The sequence below is a fragment of the Mus caroli genome, chromosome 3, assembly GCF_900094665.2.
Source record: "Mus caroli chromosome 3, CAROLI_EIJ_v1.1, whole genome shotgun sequence".
NCBI lineage: Eukaryota > Metazoa > Chordata > Mammalia > Rodentia > Muridae > Mus > Mus caroli.
This window is the reverse complement of record NC_034572.1, coordinates 49,021,882-49,043,393: the sequence shown is the minus strand read 5'-3', so window position 1 is coordinate 49,043,393 and position 21,512 is coordinate 49,021,882. Positions and strand designations below refer to the sequence as shown.

Below are 21,512 nucleotides of genomic sequence, written 5' to 3'. Positions count from 1 at the left end.
TGAAGAGCTAACAGTCACCCCCTTGCTTAGCTTTGGAGAAGCTGACACTGCTTCCAGTAACTTTGACACATCTGTCTCTAAGCTCAGTGTATTTCTCTGCTGTTATACAAGAGACTCAAAATAAATGTAAGAGAATGTGCTCAGTGTGGGTCCATTGACAAAACTGGCATCCTATGTTCCCATGGCCTGCCTCATGGGCTCCACAGCTGCTCTGGACCACCCTGCTTACCACTGAGCAATCTCCACCAGGATGCTACCTCCACTGGCTTTTCCTTCTCCTTGAGAGACTATCCATGGCTGTTTCAAATAAAACCAATTATGACTAAGGACACTTGCATACATAATAAAGTATGTGTACTATGAACAAACAAGAGGGTATTTAAAACTGAAGCAGCAATTGCATATTCTATTCAGAATTAAGACTGGCCATATTTGTGAAAATTGAAAGACCTGGGTCATAGCTGGACCATAGCAATGGTGGGTGATCCACAGCAGGTTACCCTTGCCCTGGCTTGGTCATTCCCCAAGAAAAGCAGCACTTTTTGCTGACACCCATGCCACTTTGCAACAAAACCTAGACAGATTTTTCAATAGATGACTTGCTTTTGTCCTTACCCTCTGCTTCCGCAGGCTTCCTGGGCTGGTGGGTGATGGACTTGGTGACTTGCCCGAGCGTGGAGTAGAGAGCTGACTACCAGGGGTTCCATTAACTAGAAATAAGAGGAATCACACAGAGAGAAAAACAGCACATTAAAGAATTTTCGTAGCAATTCATCTTCCCAAGGAAATAGACAGTCAGAGGAGGGACATCAGCTAAAAATTAGCCCCATAATATGACTCAGGCAGAAAAGCCTAGGGAATAGCCATCTTCAGACACTCACTGTTCTGTCAATCTTGTGTTTAATACAACAGCAGGTTATATAATTTTTAAAAATGTACTTTGCACAAGTTTTATTTATTTATTTATTATTTATTTATTTATTCATTTATTTTGGTGGCTTTATTTAAGCCAAGAGAGATTTTCATGAGTATGTTCAAGGCCTTGAGACACACGCATGTGTGTGTGTGTGTGTGTGTGTGTGTGTGTCTTTAGTTACCCAGTGGGAGAAAATGTTGAAATCACTCACAGGTGGCATTCCCAGAGACTTAAAAAAATGGACCATTGTGTTTTTATAATTTAATAACTCACTTCTAGACATTTCTACATTCATTTATGTCCTGTCTATCCCCCCCAGCCTGATTCTGATGTGTCTGCCTCAAACAGGACAAAATAATTGCCCGCAGATGCTGAGAAACCCCACACAGTTTGTCTTTGTTGCAATTGAACTGATAAAAAAAAAAAAGCTGCCAACAGGTCTCAAACTCTGGAATTCTACCCAACACTCAAGTTGTGGAAAACATTGTCAGCAAGCTGAGATGAAACCACGGAGCCAGGCTATCCTTTTCTCTAGCTAGTGCCACCTTTGGGAACACATACCCCCGAAGACAGGACTGTATAAAGATATCAAAGGCTGCCTGCACCTCTAACTTGGCAACGTTGCAGATGCACAGGGAGAGAAGAATCAGACAGGAGACACATACATTCTGGAAAGTGCCCTGGGGGGAAAGAGACGGCAGTGCATTCCACTTACCTTCTATGAGCTCTAACATGGACACAGTCTTAGTGTTTGACCTGAAAATAGCCAAGAGCCAGAGCCTCTTCTCAGCACCAAGCCCAGCACCCGCAGACTGGGAAGCAGTTGGATTAGCTAGGGACGGCTAAGGCTGCTCGGGGAGCGGGCTGAATGAGATGCAGGATTCATCAGCAGATGCCTTTTCCTGCGTAAGGCTGACGTCTTCCCAGCGGCAGTGGGAGGTGCGGGTTCTGTCTTAGGCTACATCAAAGGTGTCAATTAAGCCTCCTGCCAACGCGTTGCCACCGCAACCCCCACCAGACACACACTCACTCCTCACTCCGGAAGCCCCAGCCGGCTCAATCCCTTTGCACTGAATCATAATGAAGCGCCTCTGGGGGCAGGCAACTCAGTGACTCACACAAGAATCAAAATGACAATAACTCTCCCAAAGCCTGGCAAGTTTCAGGTGATAGGGACACACAAAAGTTTGTGTGTTTGTTGATTTTATTTTTCATAAAAAAACGTAAGGAGCCAGCGGAGGGGAAGGCTCCTTGACACTTTTTGTCTCTACTCCAAAGATCTTTAAAATGCCACATACTGTACTAATTGGTAGTTTTTCCTTTGAAGTATAGTGATAACTATTTCTTTAAAAACTTGGGAGGGGGCTTATTTACTGTTGTTTTTGCGTGGCACAACAGCAAGCTTTGAGCGTTTTAATTTGCTTGCATGCTACTGGACTGTCTTTATTTGATGGGTCTCATGTTCATGGCTTACTGCACTGGACTTGCCAGCCAGTGATCTCTAAGGGAAGGGCTAGACTAGGAAACAGAAGATTTCAGCACTGTTGTAGATGCAGAATCCATACCTACCAAGGGAAGAGTTGCTGCACCTAGTCGTTGGCTAAAGGGCACCTTTGATTAAATTATCATCAAAGCACCCACTAATTCATTGCTTCTAAATGACCTTAGATTCTGTATGCACAATGAAGAATGCATATATATATATATATATATATATATATATATATATGTGTGTGTGTGTGTGTGTGTGTGTGTATATATATATATATATATATATATATATATATATATATATATCTCAGATGCCAGGTACCATGTAAATATTTTCACCTGTGAAGCTGGAAAAGATACTAGACACATCTTAAAGCAAGACTAACTGAGAGATAAAGTGCTTCTCATTTTCACTGAGTAAATATTTCACTATGTCCCTGACATGACCAGATACTATGTTTAAAGGAAGAAAGAAGGGAGTAGACCACGAAAGGGGGTGGGGAGTGGATCCAAGAGGGAGAAAGTTTACAGTGAGGAAGGATTTGAGAAAGCCTACAGGGAGGGATAAACATCGCTAAGGACGTGTGAAAAAATCATATGGAAACCTGTTTTATAAGTTATTTAAAATATAATTTTTAACAAGCTAAGATTAAAAGGTCATGGGAGGGGAGAGTGCTCCTTCCAGAAGCTACAAAAGTACTGCTGATAGAGTCTTCCCCAGGAGCTGTTGGTCAAGGGAATGCCACTGATGCCCGAAAGAATTCAGCTTACTGCCATTGACCTGGCTGTCCACCAGAACTGATGCTCAACCCTGTTGCTGATGCCACACACTATGGGCACTGAATGAAGGTAAATCAAGCCGGAGGAGATCTAGAAGCTTCTTTCCAGCAGGCTGTAGTGGTTTGAGTGTGAGTGGTTTCCATAGGCTTACGCAGTTGAACTTTTAGCTCCAGGTTGGTGAACTATTAAGGAAGGACCGTGCCACTGAGTTTGGGCTGTGAGGTTTCAGAAGCCTGCCCCAGGCCCAATCTCCACGCCGCTGTCTCTATTTTTCTAAAGTAGTTGTGCTTTCAGCTACTGCTCCAGTGCCATGCCTGCCTGTCTACCACCATGCCTCTTGCCATGATGATCATGGACTAACCCTCTAAAACTATGAGCAAGTTCCCAATTAAATGCTATCTCTATATGCCGCACTGGCCATAGTGCCTTTTCACAGCAATAGGAAAGTAACTATAACACTGGTTTTCAAGGTGTTGGAAGGTGCTATGCAGAATGCTGGGGAAGAAAAGTTATCACCTAGCTGTGAACCTTTTGAGCTACAGGAAGATCAGTCCTGGCAAGATGCACATACTGTGTAATAGTGGCATGAATGTATGGTTGATAACCAACTACTATTTTAATGGGATAGAGGCCTTATCTCAGGAAGGAACTCATGCCTGTACCATTAACCTGGTCAAGAGCTGATGGCCAAGAAACTGTAGGCCATGCAGGGAACCCACTACTATAATTTTGCTACATGGACACATGGCCCAAACCGTATTCTAAGTAGACATGTTTATATCCATAGATTGGCAATGCTATCAATCTTACTCAGAGAAACTACTTATTTCGGCTGGTAGTACTTAGTGCAGAGACTCATAACTGGTTAAAATGCCAAGCTTCAGGAACATTCTGGAAGAGGAGACACATGGAGAATGGGAAGGAGAGCCAAGAAAGATATCTTTGGGGCATGACATGGCCGTTGTAACCATGAACTCCCCTAATCTGTTGTTATACAGACAAAACCTACACAAGATTACACCCATCAACATTTCATCGTGCAAGAAGTCCCAGCCTTCCTGAAGGTCTACTGACGACTAACGGTTGCTAGGGAAAGGGGTGTCACTTTCTCCAGTCACATAGCCTTGATACATTTTCCATGCTTCTGTAAACAGCCTCTCATCTCCACTCATGCAAACACCTCTAGTTAATGTAATGGGTTGTGCAGACATAGAAAGATAGGAAAGTAGGTGGGAAGCACTAGGGAGAGTAAGAATTTTAGCAGAGAGGGAGGGGGACGACAGAGACTAATGGGGTGAAAACGACTAAAGTTTATCATATACATACACGAAACTGTTAAAGACTAAAATAAATAGACAAATAAATAAAAATTTTGGAAAGTCAGGTATGGTGGTAGAAGTCTATCAACTTTTGCAATCATGAAATGGACATAGGGGGATAGTATTTGATTCATCCCAGGATACACAATCATATCAAGGGACTCTGGGTCATATGAGAAGACCCAGAGGAGGCAAAAGGGTGTGTGGGTAATCAGGTAGAATCACTCCATGCTAGAGTTTGCATATCACTAGGAATTAAAATGAGCATTAGGGAGAGAAAAACCCACAACTTCTGCTGAAGTAGGGGCTCTCCTAAGTGAAAAAAAAATGGCCAGGAAATGTCTTCAGGAAACGATTAAGGGTATCTGTGTCTTTCTGGGAGAAACAGGGCACAGAGGGATGGACAGACTTGCCTGTGACAATTTTAAAATACAAAGGTCTCTTGAGGTAACATCAATGGCTAGATGTTCCCCATCTTACCCCAGACAGTTCTTTGTAAAAGAATCAAAATGCACATGGACTTTTGATCTGTCTTTTCCTTTTCTGGAAGCACAGACCTAAAGTCTGCTGTAAAAGGTAGACACAAAGAGAGGAAGGAAGGAGAACCACTGTGGGGCCTCTAGGATGTAAAAGATGTTAAGAGAAGCTACACACCAAGCCTGCTTCATACTTACTACCACCTCAGCTGGAAGTCCCCACCCCTTGCTTGCTTGAGTAACTAAGCTTCCTCAGGAGCAAATGGCTGCATGGTTTCTCAAGGCTTTCTGCACATCTGAGGATGTTTGTGCTATAAAAGGCAAAGAGCCCAGAACTCCATTTGGCCTTCAGGACTTTTGTTAAAAAAAGAGAGAGAAAGGAAGAAAGGAAGGAAGAGAAAAGGAAGGAAGGAAGGAAGGAAGGAAGGAAGGAAGGAAGGAAGGAAGGAAGGAAGGAAGGAAGGAAGGAAGGAAGGAAGAGATTTTACAAAGAATTTGCATTTGTAAATTGTGTCTTACCTTCAAACAAAAAGTCAATTAGGAAATTTTATCAACATCCTACCAGAATACAAAAAGAAATATATTACAAAAAAAAAAAAAGCCTAGGAAAATGTTTAGGGTTGAGAATATAATTCATAGAATATAATTTCATGAATTGTAATGAACACATTCAAATTATTACTATTACTTTGGTTTTTGGAGACAAGGTCTGGCTAAGTATCTCAGGCTAGACTGGAATGTGATCTTGGTCTTTTCAGCCTGTTGAGGGCTGACTATAGCATGAGCCCCCATGTCTAGATTTTACAAAAGAATTTTTATAAGTAAAAATAAATGTCCAAGTGATATCTTCAGTGGTCATTGTCTCCTTTACTCTTTTGGACTGCGTGTATAAGTTCCAAGCTGCTTGCTATGACTGAAAGTTCTGATTTGTCCTTTACCTTTTTTTGTATTTCTTAATTTAATTATTTTAAAATTATTTTTAAAATTTAATTAAGCGTTACATGGTCACTTTTTGGAATGAAATCCACTTGCCATTTCCCTGTCATTGTCTAACATGCAAAGTTTGTTTATCTTTGGCATTGAAATATACAAGACCAGGAAAGAAAGTGGAGGCAAATGTGTGTGTATCTGTAGGTCCCAGGGTGAGGCTCTGGACCCTGCCTTAGACTACCCTTGATTTCCTACACACAGAGGAGACTGTTAATGGCCTAGAATTTCTTTCAGAGCCCTGTGTTCTTGGCTTGCCACACTATCAGGATGATGTAGGTAGAAGGAGAATGAGAAAGCATATGGACTCAGCAAAACCAAACCAACACAAACAAACAAAATACCCACAAGAACACAAGATGGTAGCATAGTAGGTGAAGGGAACGGTTCTTTTTCCTAATTTTTTTTCTTTTTCTTCTTTATTAGATATTTTCTTTATTTACATTTCAAATGTTATCCCCTTTCTTGGTTTCTTCTCTGAAAATCCCCTATCCCATCCCACCTCCCCCTGCTTCTATGAGGATATTGCCCCACCCATCCACCCTCTCCAACTTCCCCATCCTGGCATTCCCCTACACTGGGGCATCGAGCCTTTACAAGACCAAGGGCCTATCCTCCCACTGATGAGACCATCAGTGTCCATCCTCTGCTACATATGCAGCTGGAGCCATGGATCCCTCCATGTGTACTCTTTGGTTGGTGGCTTAGTCCCTGGGAGCTCTGGGGGCATCTGGTGGGTTGATATTAGAGCTTTGATGACTCTGAAGAGCCCATATGCTGGGTGGGAGCGATGGAGAGGAGTGGCCACCAGCAACAGCAGCGGTAAAGGATAGAAAGACACACTTCCTGGTATTTTCCAGTTCATTCATGCAGTCAGCAACCACCCAGAAGGAACCATGATCCAAATAGGTTAAATGACAGAAGTTTCGAGTTTCTAACAGTTGGTTCAAGGCTGTGGTTATAGTGAGGAGCAGAAGCATCATGGGTCAGCACAGCTACGGGCAAGAAACCCCTTTGAGCCTCTACCCACCATTTGAGACAGCATATCCTTCTCCCACCTCTGCCTGGGAGCCAGGCTGGGGCAACCTAATCATGAAATCATGGAGAACATTCCCAGGCAAGACCCCAAAGCCATGGGGTCTCGCCTGCTTGAACTTCTTAGCTGCGTTCTCACTTTGGTGGCTCTATGAACTCCTTGCATTGTGGCTTCCAGAATGAAGTATCTCTGTCTCTCCCACCACCTCCATCTTCTTGCTTTTGAGGCTATTACTTCTCACTCACAGTTTTCTAGATCCCTCTAAACTGCTCTCAGAAAGGCAGACAACCCTGAGGGTTCTATTTTCATCTTTGCAAATCTCTGGATAGGGCAGAGGAGTCATACACTTATGTTGTTTAAAAAAATTACTTTCTGCCAGGGTCTATGCTGTCAGCTCAAATCTCCTTACTAAAACAGTCACTTATGTTTCCTGACTTTTCTGTGGCACCACACGTTTCTCATGCCTAAAGGAAGAACTGCCCTTACCCCTGCCCTGGACAAACAGAATCTATCTCTGTTGCTCTCATCCTCATATTTGGTTAAATCCATTGGTTTACAACCCTTGGAAATTTTCCTCCATTTCCAACAAGGTTTCAGTTCCCTCTTGCTAATTTCTTTCCAGGGGGGACCATAGGAGCCCCCAGAGCATCCCTCCCTGCACATAGATTTGTTCTGTCTAGGGTGGTGCCCTGTTGCTGAGACTCAGGAGTAGCCCTTGACAACCATTCTAAAGTCCTCTTTCACCTTCTAACAGCTATAACAGGAAACATGGCTTTGTGGTCCTGTGTAATCTGACATGTAACTCAGCTATGTCATGTTTTCCAGACCTTTCCAGAATTCCATTCCAGGGATTCTCATTGTGAAGCCCAGGATCACTGCAAACTCCTACTCCTCAAGCCTTTTGAGTGTTGGGATTATAGGCATGTGTAACCAAGCTCAGTTCCTTACTGTACTGATAACTAGTCGTTATACTTTCATGCTTTATGCCTTCATTTAAATTGGAGATAGTATCCTTCTGGCCCTTGCTAGTATTCTAGCAAGACTCTTCCAGGACCCATTTATAAATCCTAATCTCCCGGAAGCTACTCTGACTGGGTTAATGATGCTTGCTTGCTCTCTCCATCCTCAGGGCCATCATGACACTTAGTACAGCATACTAGTAGCTCCCCCCCTCAACTAGAATACAAATTAATTTCTCAGCAAGGACCATGGTTTAATTGTTGTTGTCTTCTTGGGGCCTAAGGCATGCTGGATGAGGCAGATGCTCAGAAAGTGTCTAATTAACCTGGTATTAACAATGAGGAGCTATACAAGTCAGTTGGTACAAGATGCTGTCCTCAAGTAAATATTACGCCATGATAATGGTTCAGAGCTGTGAACCCCATTTGGAGCAAGTGCTGAATGGGTGAGGAGAAAATAGTTGTGGGAATAGGTTTTAGATACTTGAAAAATTGGAAACACAAGAGATGAACCACTAAGCTCTTGGTGAATTTTATCTTCAATAATTCTGCTGGAGCCCCAAAGCAGAAACATTCCTTCATACAGTACAGACAGCTGAGTCTTTGTACTGAAAGAAAGGATGGAGCTAAGATTAATAGCTAGCAGTTTGCCTTTGAAGGTATCTGATAGAAATCAATAGAATATGCCAAATTAGTCTAGTGAGCTCATTAAAATTTTCTACACTTCTCCAGCTTTGATTCTGCTCTTATCTGCATATGTTGCATAAAATATTGTATATATCTGTAAAAAATGTAAAATTTAAACAGCATAAATTAAAAAGACCAAGATTTCTGGAGTCACAGATAAGTAAGTTTTATGCCTGGGCTATACAGAACAGTGTTTGAATCATAGGAGAAGGTCAGGGTCTAAGGCTTTTCTCTTCTGAATGTTCTCCCCCACATCTCTAGCTCTCAGCACCAACCTCCACAGAACGTCTCTGTTCACAATTGAATACTTGTTGCCACGAGTGTTTCTGTCCATCACAGACAATGTAGCTGTCCCTCCATAGGCTTGTGTGGTTGGTTGTTTCCTCCCGTGAACATTGCAATCTACAAATATTCAAGTCTTGTGCAAACTAGCATAGTATCTCCCTATAACCTATGCATAGATGCTTATGTAGTAATCTCTAGATTATCTACAATAACCGTAAAAACATAAATACAACACAAACAGTGATTATATCTCATTACTTAGGGAATAACAACCCCCAAATAAGCTACATATTCTGTACAGATGCAATTTTTTTTTCCTGAGTACTTTTGACCCATGGTTGGTTGAACTGGCAATGGAGAAGCTACAGACACAGAGAGAACTGTCCTTAAGAATATATGCTTCTGAAGGTAGGGGTGATGCATTCCTTCATTGTTAACTTGAGGTGTTAAGTATGTTTGCCATAACAATCTATGAAGACAGAGATTCAAAGTAGAAGATGTAACTTGACGAAAAGTTGTCTACACAGCTTCAATGGAATAGAAACTCTAAAACAAATCTGCCCTAGTGCCAATGTTCTTGTAAGATATCCAAGGCAAGGCCTACATTTTGAAATATCTAAGTTTTAGGAAGATGGCAATAATCCAGTTTTAAGTTAGACCACTCTGGTTTCCTCATACCTTCCATATTATGAAACAATATGAAGGTAAAGTAAACTCTCTGGATCTTTAAATCCATTCAGTTCATATTATAGTCTCTCTCTCTCTCTCTCTCTCTCTCTCTCTCTCTCTCTCTCTCTCTCTCTCTCTCTCTCCCCCCCCTCTGTGTGTGTGTGGGGGGGGGCATGGTGTGCATGTATGTATATGTGTTAGAGATTGGTTCTAATGTTTGGATTCAATTGGGAATCAAGTGCTAAAGGTCCTTGTCCCCAATTGATTTTTGATCAATTAATAAAGATGCCAGCAGCTAATGGCTGGGAAATGGAGATAGGGTGGGACCCTTAGAGTTGTATGGGCTAGGACACAGTGGGGAGGAGAAGGAGAAATCACCATGAAGTGGTGGGATACAGGTGGACATAGGAACTGCAGAAGTTAAATCCAACCAGCCATGCAAGATTTTGGCTGTGGCCACTGGCCAGTTCCCCGATTGGGCCTAGGGTAGCAGGCAGAGGATTAGAAGTACCCAGCCATTGAGCTAGATGGCATATTAAAAATGAGCTAGTGTGTGTGTGTGTGTGTGTGTGTGTGTGTGTATGTGTTTTATTTTCAGATCCAAAGATTCTTTGGGCAGGTAGCTGGAAGCAGGATCCACTGGGAGACTTGAGCTAGATGGTATATTAAAAATGAGCTAATGTGTGTGTGTGTGTGTGTGTGTGTGTGTGTGTGTGTGTGTGTATGTGTCTTTTATTTGCAGATCCAAAGATTCTCTGGGCAGGTAGCTGGAAGCAGGACCCACTGGGAGACTAAAGTGGAATACTGTAAATCACTGCTACATATATGTATGCAGGCGTGCATGCTTACATGCTGTGTGTATGTTGTACATGTGAATGAGCATGGTGTGTGCAGGTATGTTGAGACCAGAAGACTGTTAGGTGTCTTACTCTCACTGAACCTAAACTTAGTCTGTTTCAACAATGCTGGTTACCCACCAGGCTTGGGTATTCTGCTCATATCTGTCCCTTATGTTGGGATCACAGGCATCTGTGAGTATGCCTGGCTTTATTATATGGGTACTAGGTATTCAGACTTAGGCCCTTGTGCTTGTCACCAAACAGTGGAGAAGCTAAATTCTTCCATTGGAATTTGCAATACAGCAGGTTCCGAGTCACACTGCCATTTCCATGTCTATAATTAGGCTGTACAACAGACAAGAGGCTGTCCATATATTGAGTCACTTAGAGATCTATCTATATGGTAGCTAGGACTAAGAATGGTTCTAGCAGCTTGTAGACAAGAAAGATGAAGACAGGAATCCACCTCTGTGAGGCCAAGAGAGAAAGACCAGCAAACCATGTCTCTCCTCCCCAGTTAACCAGAGTGAAAGGAGCTCTTTCTGCTTGTTTCCTTTCCGTTACCAGAATCCAGTGGTACTTAGACTTAGGCGTGCATCAGAATTACCTGGGTTGTTCTAGAGACTTCAGCCTGAGTGGCCCCATTCCAGAGTTTCTGAGTCAGTGGATCTGAAGTGGTGCTCAAGGCTTTATATGCCTGGCATGTTCTCAGGTGATGGTGAAGAGGCTGAGAACTACTCTGGCACTGTTGCTTGAATTGTGACAAGCAACTCTTTGAACGAACTCCCCTGAAAGACTGTTCAAGCAGAGATTCCTAGCCTTAGCACCCGAGAGGATGGAGGTCATCATGCACACTACCTCTCCCCAAGCAACTCTCATGAGCTGTAAACATCAAGTCTTGAGCTTCAGCAAAGTCTTATTTCATGTTTTATCCTCTCTCCATGTATGGTGCCGAGCAAGGATCTCTCTCTCTCTCTCTCTCTCTCTCTCTCTCTGCTTATACTTAAACTCAGCAATAATGAACTATGAGCTTGTCTCAAGGGCCAGCCATGTTTTGGCCAGCCCACAGTTCTGACTGGCTACGTGGGAAAGGGGCAGCGTCTTCTTTCAGCATTAGAGTAAGTGTCGAGCCTCTGATGATTGACCATGGAGAAGCAGGAAGAGGAAGAATCTCATAAGGGGGATGAGTCACAGAGAACCAGCCCATTAATGATGCCTTGGAGGCAGCCAAGTCAGGTCCCTTATGTAACTTCCTCTGGGCTAGTGTGAAGCCAGGAACAGCCTCCCTTAGATCCAAAGATCTTTTGAGCTATTTTGCAGAGCTCCTCATCATGAAATCAGGTGACAGCCATGTTGTTGTGCTTAGCATTGATAATTTCTATCTCAACATATATGTCTTTTAACCATAACAAAACAGATTTTATACTTGAGATCAAAAGTCAATATCTGGTAACTGACTTGTGTTTATCTTAAGACCGGAGAAAGTGAGAAGTGAAAATGAATTAAATTCATATATAGGTGAATAGTACTATAAACAACAGTAAAAAGTTATGATAACTGCAAAACAGCATATATGAATATATAAAATAACATAAATGGATACACAGGTTAATTAATTAAAGAGATCAAAAGAGATGCTAATGAGGCTGAGATATTCTCTATCCCAGGACGCAGACACTTCCAACAGCAGCATCTGAGCCCATTCAGAAACTAACCTAGCCCAGGTCTTGCAATGGCAGGCCTCCCCAGGTCCCATCATCTCATTACTTTTAGCCCCACATCCAAATGAGGTAACCCAGGCCAGTGTCACAAGAATGAAAATCAGATTCAGCAAAGACAAACTGGAACCCCTCCGTAAGCCAGCCCCAAGTAGAATCAGTTTCCCAGTGGAAATTTCTAGACCCAAAGAGAGATGAGCCAGGTGCAAGGTGTAGCAGCTGGTGAAGCCTTCCATTTGGAGCAACTCCATATTTCCTGAGTCTCAGTAAGCGTGTTTTTCTAAGTTTGATTTTTTCCCCCTACAGCCAACATGCTAGACTTGGGCAAATCTGTTCATCCGCTTGAACACATTCTAAAATTATAAACCAGAACCGACGCCTGCTTGAGAACCTCATGCTCTAAGCTCCACACAGCCTCGGCTGCGGCTGCGTCAGAAACCAGGCAGTTGCTTGGGAGGTTACTTAGCGGCTTTACCTGAGCTGGTGGAGGCTGGGGACTTGCTTCTCCGGGAAGGCCCTGGGCTCTTGGTTGTGCCTCTGCGGGACGCTGATGCTATTTTGGTGTAAGAAGTTGACTTCACCACTCGACATTCTGGGGAAAGAATGAGAAGACACATGAGGGTTGGGGGACAGCCAAGTCGGGGACACCCCAAGCCTCCAAATTTACATTACTTTACAATAGTATTGCGATTAATTTGGAATAGGCTGATAGAGGGGTACTTTCGTTGGCTTTCTAGCCATGGGCCCCTTCAATGATCTATGTTCTTGTGACTTTACCCATGAATTCCTTTTTCAAAATAAAACGTTAGAACGTTCAACTTTACAAAGAAAGACATGTGAGGGAAGATCCCGCCCACTTTGACAGGCCCCAGTGTATTGTCCTGGGCCCTTATTGGGATAATTGCATCAGTGTGATATGTGGGAGCTGGAGGTGGGTAACACTGGAAATCAGGTGTAATGGTCCTGCTTACAAGGACATGGTGACCTTCAATATACCATCAGGAAGCTGCAAGGAAGCTGGCTTTGCATCTATAACAGTGCCTTTCTGTGAAGATGAAAAACAGTCTCCTCTATACTTAAACTCTCAGTTCTCATGTTCATTAAATTCAGTGCTAAGTACTGTAAATAATAAAAAAAAATCCCTATTTTTGTCTTCGTGAAAGGTCTGGATTAATTATGACATGTAAAATGCATAACGTCTTGCTTCCAATAATCCATAGTTTATAATGAAAACATTTTTTGAAATGATAATCAATTAGATTGAAAATATGTATACTAAGATTCCCTGATAGCCCATGATCAAATTATGCCTTCCTTTTAAAGTTCTAGAATATTTTTCTAATCATTTGTATTTTTAAGTAACAAGGAAGTTGAGCTACCTAGTGTTCTGTGGCTAGCCCTCTTTCGCTTCAAGTAGCTCTTGGGAGTGCTAGTTAAATTTGTTTTTCTCAACTTGACATAAGCTAGAATCATATGGGAAGAGGGAACTTCAGTTGAGAAATGCCTGCCTCGAACTGGCCCGAGAGCATGTCTGTGGCACATCTCCTTGACTGATGATTGATGTGGTATAGTCCAGCCCACTATAGCTAGTGCCACCTCTGGACAAGGTGGTTTTGGGTGGTATAAAAAAAAGCAAGCTGAGCACAACCCAAGGAACAAATCAATGACCAGCACTCCTCCACAGTCTCAGCTTCAGTTCCTGCCTCCAGGTTTCTGCCCCACTTGAGTTATTCCCTTGGCTTCCCTCAGTGATGGAAGTGGCATTGGGGGATGAATACTCCAAATAAACCTTTGATCCCCAGGTTGCATGGTCTCTGTCACAGCAACAGAAAAGCAAACTAACTCATGGGCCTTTACACACTGGCATTTGGTAGCTGTCAAGCATTTTGCCACACGGAGAATTGTAGTTCACTTAAGCATTTAAACTTTAAACTGCTTGCAGCATTTAGTTACGGTAATAACTCAATTGCATCCCCATAAATGAGCATTTAGTCACCTGGTTATTTCCCTCATATGCATTTAGTCCTTGGAACTTGAAATTCAAATTTTAGTAACTAGAAGAATACATTGTCAGTGCTCAAAATATTTGCTGAATGAGTGGGTTGGAAGATAAGGAATTCTCCCCTTAAATTATCTCTTAAAAATTTACCATTATGTGTTTGTGAATGAGTACCTGCTTGCCTGTATGCCCACCACATGCATGCAGTGTCCATGGAGACCAGAAGAGGGCACTGGATCTCCTGGATCTGGAGTGACCAACGGTTGTTATCTGCCATGTGGTCTGCTGGGAATTCAACCATTAACTGCTAAGCCATCCCTTCAGCTCCCATAAATCCTTAAAAAGCCCTTGTCCTCTATTTGGTGTCTCACTCAAATCATGCTTTCATTAGCATGTGATCGTTTTTTTCCTGATCTCTGTGCTTTAGCATTATTGTTCTAATTTATTTTTGGAATTTTTCTAAGCAAAATTAAGATATCATTGCTTAAGGTCTGAAGTGGGTTTGTTGCCAACAATGTTGCAGCTTTTGTTTTTGTTTTTGCTTTTGTTTTCTTACACACATAGTCATTATGTATATTTCTTTTTTTTTTTTTAAAGGTAGATAAAGGCAGGTTTATTAGGAGGCAGCTCCGGATGGGTTTGATGATCTCACAGGAGGAGTCAGTGGAGTTGCATATCTGGGCTAAAGTAAGACGTTTTATTTTTTTTTAATTTTTAATATTTTTCATTACATATTTTCCTCAATTACATTTCCAATGCTATCCCAAAAGTCCCCCATAGCGCTCCCCACTTCCCTACCCACCCATTCCCATTCTTTTGGCCCTGGCATTCCCCTATATTGGGGCATATAAAGTTTGCAAGTCCAACGGGCCTCTCTTTCCAGTGATGGCCGACTAGGCCATCTTTCGATACATATGCAGCTAGAGACAAGAGCTCCGGGGTACTGGTTAGTTCATCATGTTGTTCCAACTATAGGGTTGCAGATCCCTTTAGCTCCTTGGGTACTTTCTCTAGTTTCTCCATTGGATGTATATTTCTTCTTTTCCAGTGACCTATTACTTACTGGGCTTTGCTGGCTTGAGGTTGAGTAAACCTTTCTTTTATTGGTGGCTTGTAAGAATACATGTTTTATATTAAACTTTTATTCTTTAGTCTATCATGCATAAAATGATATTAGTAACATATTTCTCTTTGTTGGCAGTTGTTGAAATATGTTAACCTCTTGAATCTTCAAGTGCAGTATTAAAAATTAAAGAAAGGGTCTGGGGAATGCCTGGTACTCTCAAGGTCTTGAATTTAATCCTCAGAAGAGCACACACACACACACACACACACACAGACACACACACACACAGTCATGCCTCTAATCTGTTAATTTTTTCATTATACCTTCTAAATTAACAGTTAAACGCTACCAGATCTAATACTGGTACCTGGCTTCATGTTGGTAATATACATCCCTATCCATGCAATTTACCATTTTCTAAGTTATGTTTTTTCCCTTATCTGCTTTGAATAAGGTGGTCGCCATTGCCTAGTAAAGGAGAAACAGAAACATCAATGCTACAAGGCTAGAAACAAGAAAGAAGATTAAAAACAAACAAACAAACCAAAAACCAAAAACCAAGCTCTTCCTGTAGGCTTATCAACACAAAGCCAAAGGAACGATCAAGAAAACCTAGCAGTGTAACACTGACATACAGCCAGAAACAGTGAGTTCATTCACGTGCCATGGGACCGCAGTGGCTTAGTATGTGTCCCAAGAGGTTTTAATTCACAAAGCAAAGCCTTGGAACCAGAGAAGAAACCCTCAAATTAGCTGTCCTCACAACTGAAAATGTATTCTGGAGTTTGTCCTAGATTTTGGACATCTGCCCTGTCTTCTGGCAGTACATTAGCAGTTAAACTGAATCAGCACAGTGTGGCTGCTCTATGGGCATGCCTCCAGTTACATTTTTATCAAGTGCCCACTATGTGCCAGGCACTGAGGGCTGCAGGCAGAGTGATGAACAACACAAAACTGGAGTTTGCAACACCAACTGGCAGCACAGCCTCTCTCTCTCTCTCTCTCTCTCTCTCTCTCTCTGTCTCTGTCTCTCAATTCTTCCAATTTTAAATCAACATCAAGGCTGTAATGAGGTCAGGATGACCAGGCTCTTCATTAAGGTCATGGGCTTCTGGAGGCCGCATAAATTTAAAATAATTATTTTGGGAGTTCAGTTAAGCAGGAATGAGCGCTCAAAACAGAAAGTTACCAGATGGCACACAGTGTTAATAATATCCATCTCTGAGCTTTAGCTATGAATTCAAATGTTGGTTTCAGGGTTTTCCTTGTGCTGTTTGTTACGGGGACCAGAATTTCTTGATGGGACTCCGGCTAGCAGCACCACAGCACCAGTCTTGACACAGTAAGTTGGGATTCTTCCAGCTACAAGATAGTTTATGCAGACAGTTTATAGTATATAGAAATATACTAGCTAGTTTACTCACACAGTCTGGTCTGTGCAGAGCAAATGAAGGCATGTTGGTAAGTTTTGTAAATTTAGTCCATACCAAATTATTAATCAGTCAAATCTATCCATGTATTACTCTGCTTCATTCTGTTACTCTGTTGAGTGCTAACTAGCCTGTGGATTTCTAAAGAACACTGGGTAGCTGCTCAGCAAATAAGACCTGGTTTGGCATTTGTCCTATGAGAACTTGTGTAAACTCCAAGTGTTCACCTAACCGATCCACTGGCTACCTTTACAAATGAGCGAAGCAGAATCTCCTAGAAACATGTGACTCACATCAGAACCCGAGCCTCTACACTGATGACTTTATCCCCATTTCTGTGTGTGACATTGGGTTTTAATCCTCCTTCTCCATTTGTTACAAAATCCTGGGAAATTTGTATCAGTGACGGGGAGCAGAGGAAGATGACTGAGTAAGTACCTGGGGATTGTAGGAACGGTGGCAAGAAACAACTTAATAACTCAAGACACTAAACCCAACTTTCTCCTGACATGTCCAAAGACTGAGCTCACTCTGAGATGTCAAGCTGTGTGGAAGGAGCACTGTGAAGACCGACCGTCGAGTCTGAGAGATGACCACAGGCATGCCACCTGTCCCCCAGGGAAGCCATGCTGGAGATCTGTCAGATTCTGAAGGCTTGGGTTGAGCAACAGAAAGAGACACAGCACAAAATTATAGGAGCGGGTTCTTTTGTTCTCTCTCCAGCATCAAAATAAACCCAGTTGAAGAGTGTTGTGGGGCTGGGGCTGGGGGAGGTGGCAGCGAGCGAGGAACAGAGTCCTCCAACAGCTTTCCAGTTAAATTTTTAAATTTAATTTTTAAGTTGGAATTACATTTTATAATGGTAAAAAAAAATGTCAGGAGGGAAAAAACAAAAACAAATGAATTACCTTAGAGAGAATGTCAAAATCCTTGTCAGTTTAAAACCACAATTTGAAACATGGGGAACAATTTGACCTAAATGTCCAGTAAATATAATGCCTTTCTGTTCACAAAAAGGACATTGCCTCCGTCTCCTGCAAGGAAGAAATTGGTACCTCATATATGGGGGCACCCACCCTTCAACAATCACATCTTTTATTGTGATTGGATCACATCTTTGGACATTATTGATCAGTTCTGTAAGAGGTTGTGTGTCCTTTGTGGAGATGCTGGACAATTCTGATGCTCCTCAAACACATTGTGAAATATGATTGTAAACCGCATAAGAAATGGCCAGAGTGCCGGGCGTGGTGGCGCACGCCTTTAATCCCAGCACTCGGGAGGCAGAGGCAGGCGGATTTCTGAGTTCGAGGCCAGCCTGGTCTACAAAGTGAGCTCCAGGACAGCCAGGGCTACACAGAGAAACCCTGTCTCGAAAAAAAACCAAAAAAAAAAAAAAAAAAAAGAAATGGCCAGAGTTGCTATCAAATATCACAGTCTACTGAATGCACAGTTGTCCTTTGATATGAGTGGGGTTTGGTTTCAGCCCCACACCATATATACCAAAGTCCATGAACACTGAAGTCTCTTATGAAATGGTATATTTAATAAGGCCAACTTGTAGTCTATGTACAGTTTAAATCACCTGTAGGTTAATAAGCTACAATGCAAACTGTAGCTCTATGCCATTATTTAAATAATAACAATGGAGAAACAGACACGAACATTTGAATGAAAATGTCCCCCACAAGGTCAGGTGTTTTCAGAGCTGGCTTTCCATTGGTGGTGCTGTTTGGGGTTTAGGAGGTATGACATTGCTAGAAGAAGTATCTCACTGGGGTGAGCTTTGAGAGTGTATAACCTTGCCTTGCTTCCACTTTGCTCTCTCTGCTTCCTACTTGTGGTTGGAGATGTGAGCTCTCAGCTTCCCACTCCTGTCTTCATGCCTGGTTCTGGCTAACATACCTCCCTCTTGAATCATAAGCCTCAAAATCTCTTTCCTCTATAAGTTTCCTTGGCCATGATATTTTGTCACAGCAACAGAAAAGTAGCTAATGTAGGACATGTTTAGCTTGCGATACAGTTAGGATCTGCTGTGTTTCCAATGGCTTGTTTCCTGTTGGCAGTGCTTTTCAGAGGGCATTGGGTCTTGAGGGCACTGACTTCATCAATGCGTATATCCATTAATACTGGATAGCCTATCAGGATGTAGGGCCTGGTCACAAGAAAGAGGCTACTGTGGATGTGACTTTACTGGGCTTATCTTGTTTTGGATTCTTCTTTCACTTTGCTTCCTGGATGCTGTGAAGTGAAGAGTCAGCTTTTCCTCTGCCTCGTGTGTCCCACATGGGGGCTCTGTTTTACCTCAGGCCCCAGAGCAATGATGTCAAGTAATCATTGGCTGAAAACAACAAGGGAACATAAATTATTCCCTTTTCAATTGTTCCACTGAAGCATTAGTCATGGCCATGGAAGGCTAATACAGTACAGATGGATTTTCAGTTTCTGGTACTGGGGATTTAACCAAGGAATGCAAACATGCTAGACAAGTGTCCTGCTGTAGTGAGAATATTGGTTTCTTAAAAAACCCAGTTATGTTATGAGAATATAATTTTGTTTTAATCCCTGGTGTGTGATATAGGGCTGTTTCAGATTGACCACGGCAGCTAACTATGATTTGTCTCATGCTCTGGCAGGGGTGTGATTCTGTCAGCTAGAGAGAGTTTACATTTGGAATTCTGAGGACTCTTGAGTTAGTATAAAAATGGCAGAGGCCAGAGAGGCTGTGGTTGCTTCCCCTACTGTTACGGTTTGTCAAGTGGTCATAAGCAGAAAGATATGAAGAAGAAATTGGATACCCTAATGATGAAGGTCAACATTGCTCCAAAGAACTCGACACCACTAATCAGCAGAAAGAAGTCTAACAAGATCTATGCCCCCTTTCCCCTCTAACTTTCTTTCTCACCTACCTAGAGTTGGGAGGTTGGGAGGAGTGGAATGGAGAAGGGTGGGATGGGTGGTAAGAAGAACCCAGTGAAGTCACCAAAAGTTGGGTTACATCCTTCTAACTGTGCTCCACCCCTAGTCAAAGATGAAACTTAAAAACAAACAAACAAAAAAAAAACAACAACAACAAAAAAAAAACACAACTCATGGTTTGCTTGGTGGAGCATGTGATCTAGAAGGTCAACTGTAGAGCTGTGAAGGGGTGCTCCCAAAGACCAGAGTGCTGAGGTGTGGTTCTAAGTATGATGTTACTGGGAGATGGTGGTACCATTGTGAGATGGGACCTAGAGAAACTCCTTGGATCACTGGGGACAGACCATTAAAAGGGAATGTGGGACACTACTCCTGTCCATTTTTGCCTTGAGAGGTAAGCAGTTTGTTGGGCCACTCTTGTCAGAGGCCCAAAGCAAGAGCCTTGCCCAGTTTTCCCTTGGAATCCAAAGAAGCAGAAGCCCAAACCTTTTCTAAGCTAATTGTCCCTGACACTTCTGTACAGAAACAGAAAGCTGATTAATAGGTATAGAACATCACATTGAATGCATGGACTGTGGTGGCCATATGTCCACAGGTGAGGTGCGATATCACCTCTGCTTTGGGAATGTTTCTACCTCAGTCACCATTCACCAGGTGGTCTACATGCTCCATATTGATACTCACTTTGTGGATGTCCTGAGGATTTGAGTAGATAGAAGTTAAAGGATCTCTCAATCCAGTCAGGACAATCAAGAAATGGGCAGATTTAGAGAGGCAGCACAGATGGCAGAGAGGTAAGGGGGGAGGGGAACATAGTCTTTGGCAGTGTTCCTGGTGGCAAGTGAGTCTACACTTAGGCAGACTCTCCCTGTGCTCAGAAACAGTTGGTAGGTAGGCTGAAGTGCTACAGAAGGTACCGAAGGATAGAACTGGTTCCAGAATTGCACAGCAGTGCCAACAGCTTACCTGTGAGTACACAGAATCAACATCAAGGGGTCACATGCACCTGCTGCAGAATCTTGACCAAGATACAGTTGACCATCCCTGGTTGTCTAGACAACCCTGATGATGGGCTGTACCCTGGGGAGCAAGCACCCTTTAAATAAAGATTTTTATTACAATTATCTCATTTTAAAACCAGCCAAAATAAAATCGTTCTTGGACAGAGGCCTCTCCATGTATCTCATCTGCATCTCATCTTTCTGAGCTATTGAGATGATTCGATTTCATGGAATCCATTATGAGCAGTGGATGCTTTGTGCCCTATCCTGATGACAAAAGCAAGATCCCTCTTCATTTGGCAAAGGTACAGAGCTTCCATCTGGAATAATATCCATCTCTGTTCCTATATGCAAAAGAATCAGGAAGCACATTTGGTTCTAGCAATTTTTATTTTAAAAAGTGGCATAAACTCTTGACGAGGAGAGAGAGAAAGCGAGCTGGCAAGGCTACCTGCTAACTCTTCAGAAAGTTGCCCTGCGATGTTTGTGTTCTCTGAGTTGGAGAAAGCCTCTTCGAATATCAAGGGCAACAGTGATTACTCAGTTGACCCGTGGTTTCAGGAACATTCTCTCCTTAGATAGCTGAAAATGGCTGTCCAGCAATCCCAAGCTCTAGAGGATTCACCCACGTCTGCCTCCTGGATATTGAAGCCTGACCACCCTCAGTCTACAGCTTGCCTGTGTGGGTGAGCCAAACAGAGCATTACAGGGATCCTGGACAACTAGAGTTTACTTCTTATGGTAATGTAATGATGTCCATGCCTCAAGGCAGCTTTGAAGGCAAATGAATGCTCCTTGCAAGAAAGGGCTTGCTATGTGTATCTTCCCAGATGCATGTTCCAGTCCCTGCCCATGTTTCTGCCCACTTGGCTTCTGAGTCCACACTGACACTTCAGTGAGACGCCATCACTGCTGCCTGCGGTGGAACAAAGGCT

The 21,512-nt window shown here is 42.6% G+C and overlaps 1 protein-coding gene across 10 annotated transcripts in view; it reads right to left on the bottom strand.

Annotated features, from left to right (window-relative positions):
- Dclk1 (doublecortin like kinase 1) overlaps positions 1-21,512 on the bottom strand; it is a 296,817-nt gene that overhangs the window by 74,485 nt on the left and 200,820 nt on the right. For 5 of the 10 annotated variants that reach the window (XM_029475006.1, XM_021157493.2, XM_029475007.1 and 2 more), the window contains exons 5-6: positions 12,638-12,754; positions 616-710 (exon numbers count right to left, since the gene is read on the bottom strand). In XM_029475006.1, coding sequence (XP_029330866.1) covers positions 616-710; positions 12,638-12,754 — 212 coding nt within the window. Of the gene's footprint in view, positions 1-615; positions 711-1,631; positions 2,003-12,637; positions 12,755-21,512 lie in introns of those variants that run through there. The other 5 variants (XM_029475008.1, XM_021157499.2, XM_021157504.2 and 2 more) reach the window with 2 other exon arrangements.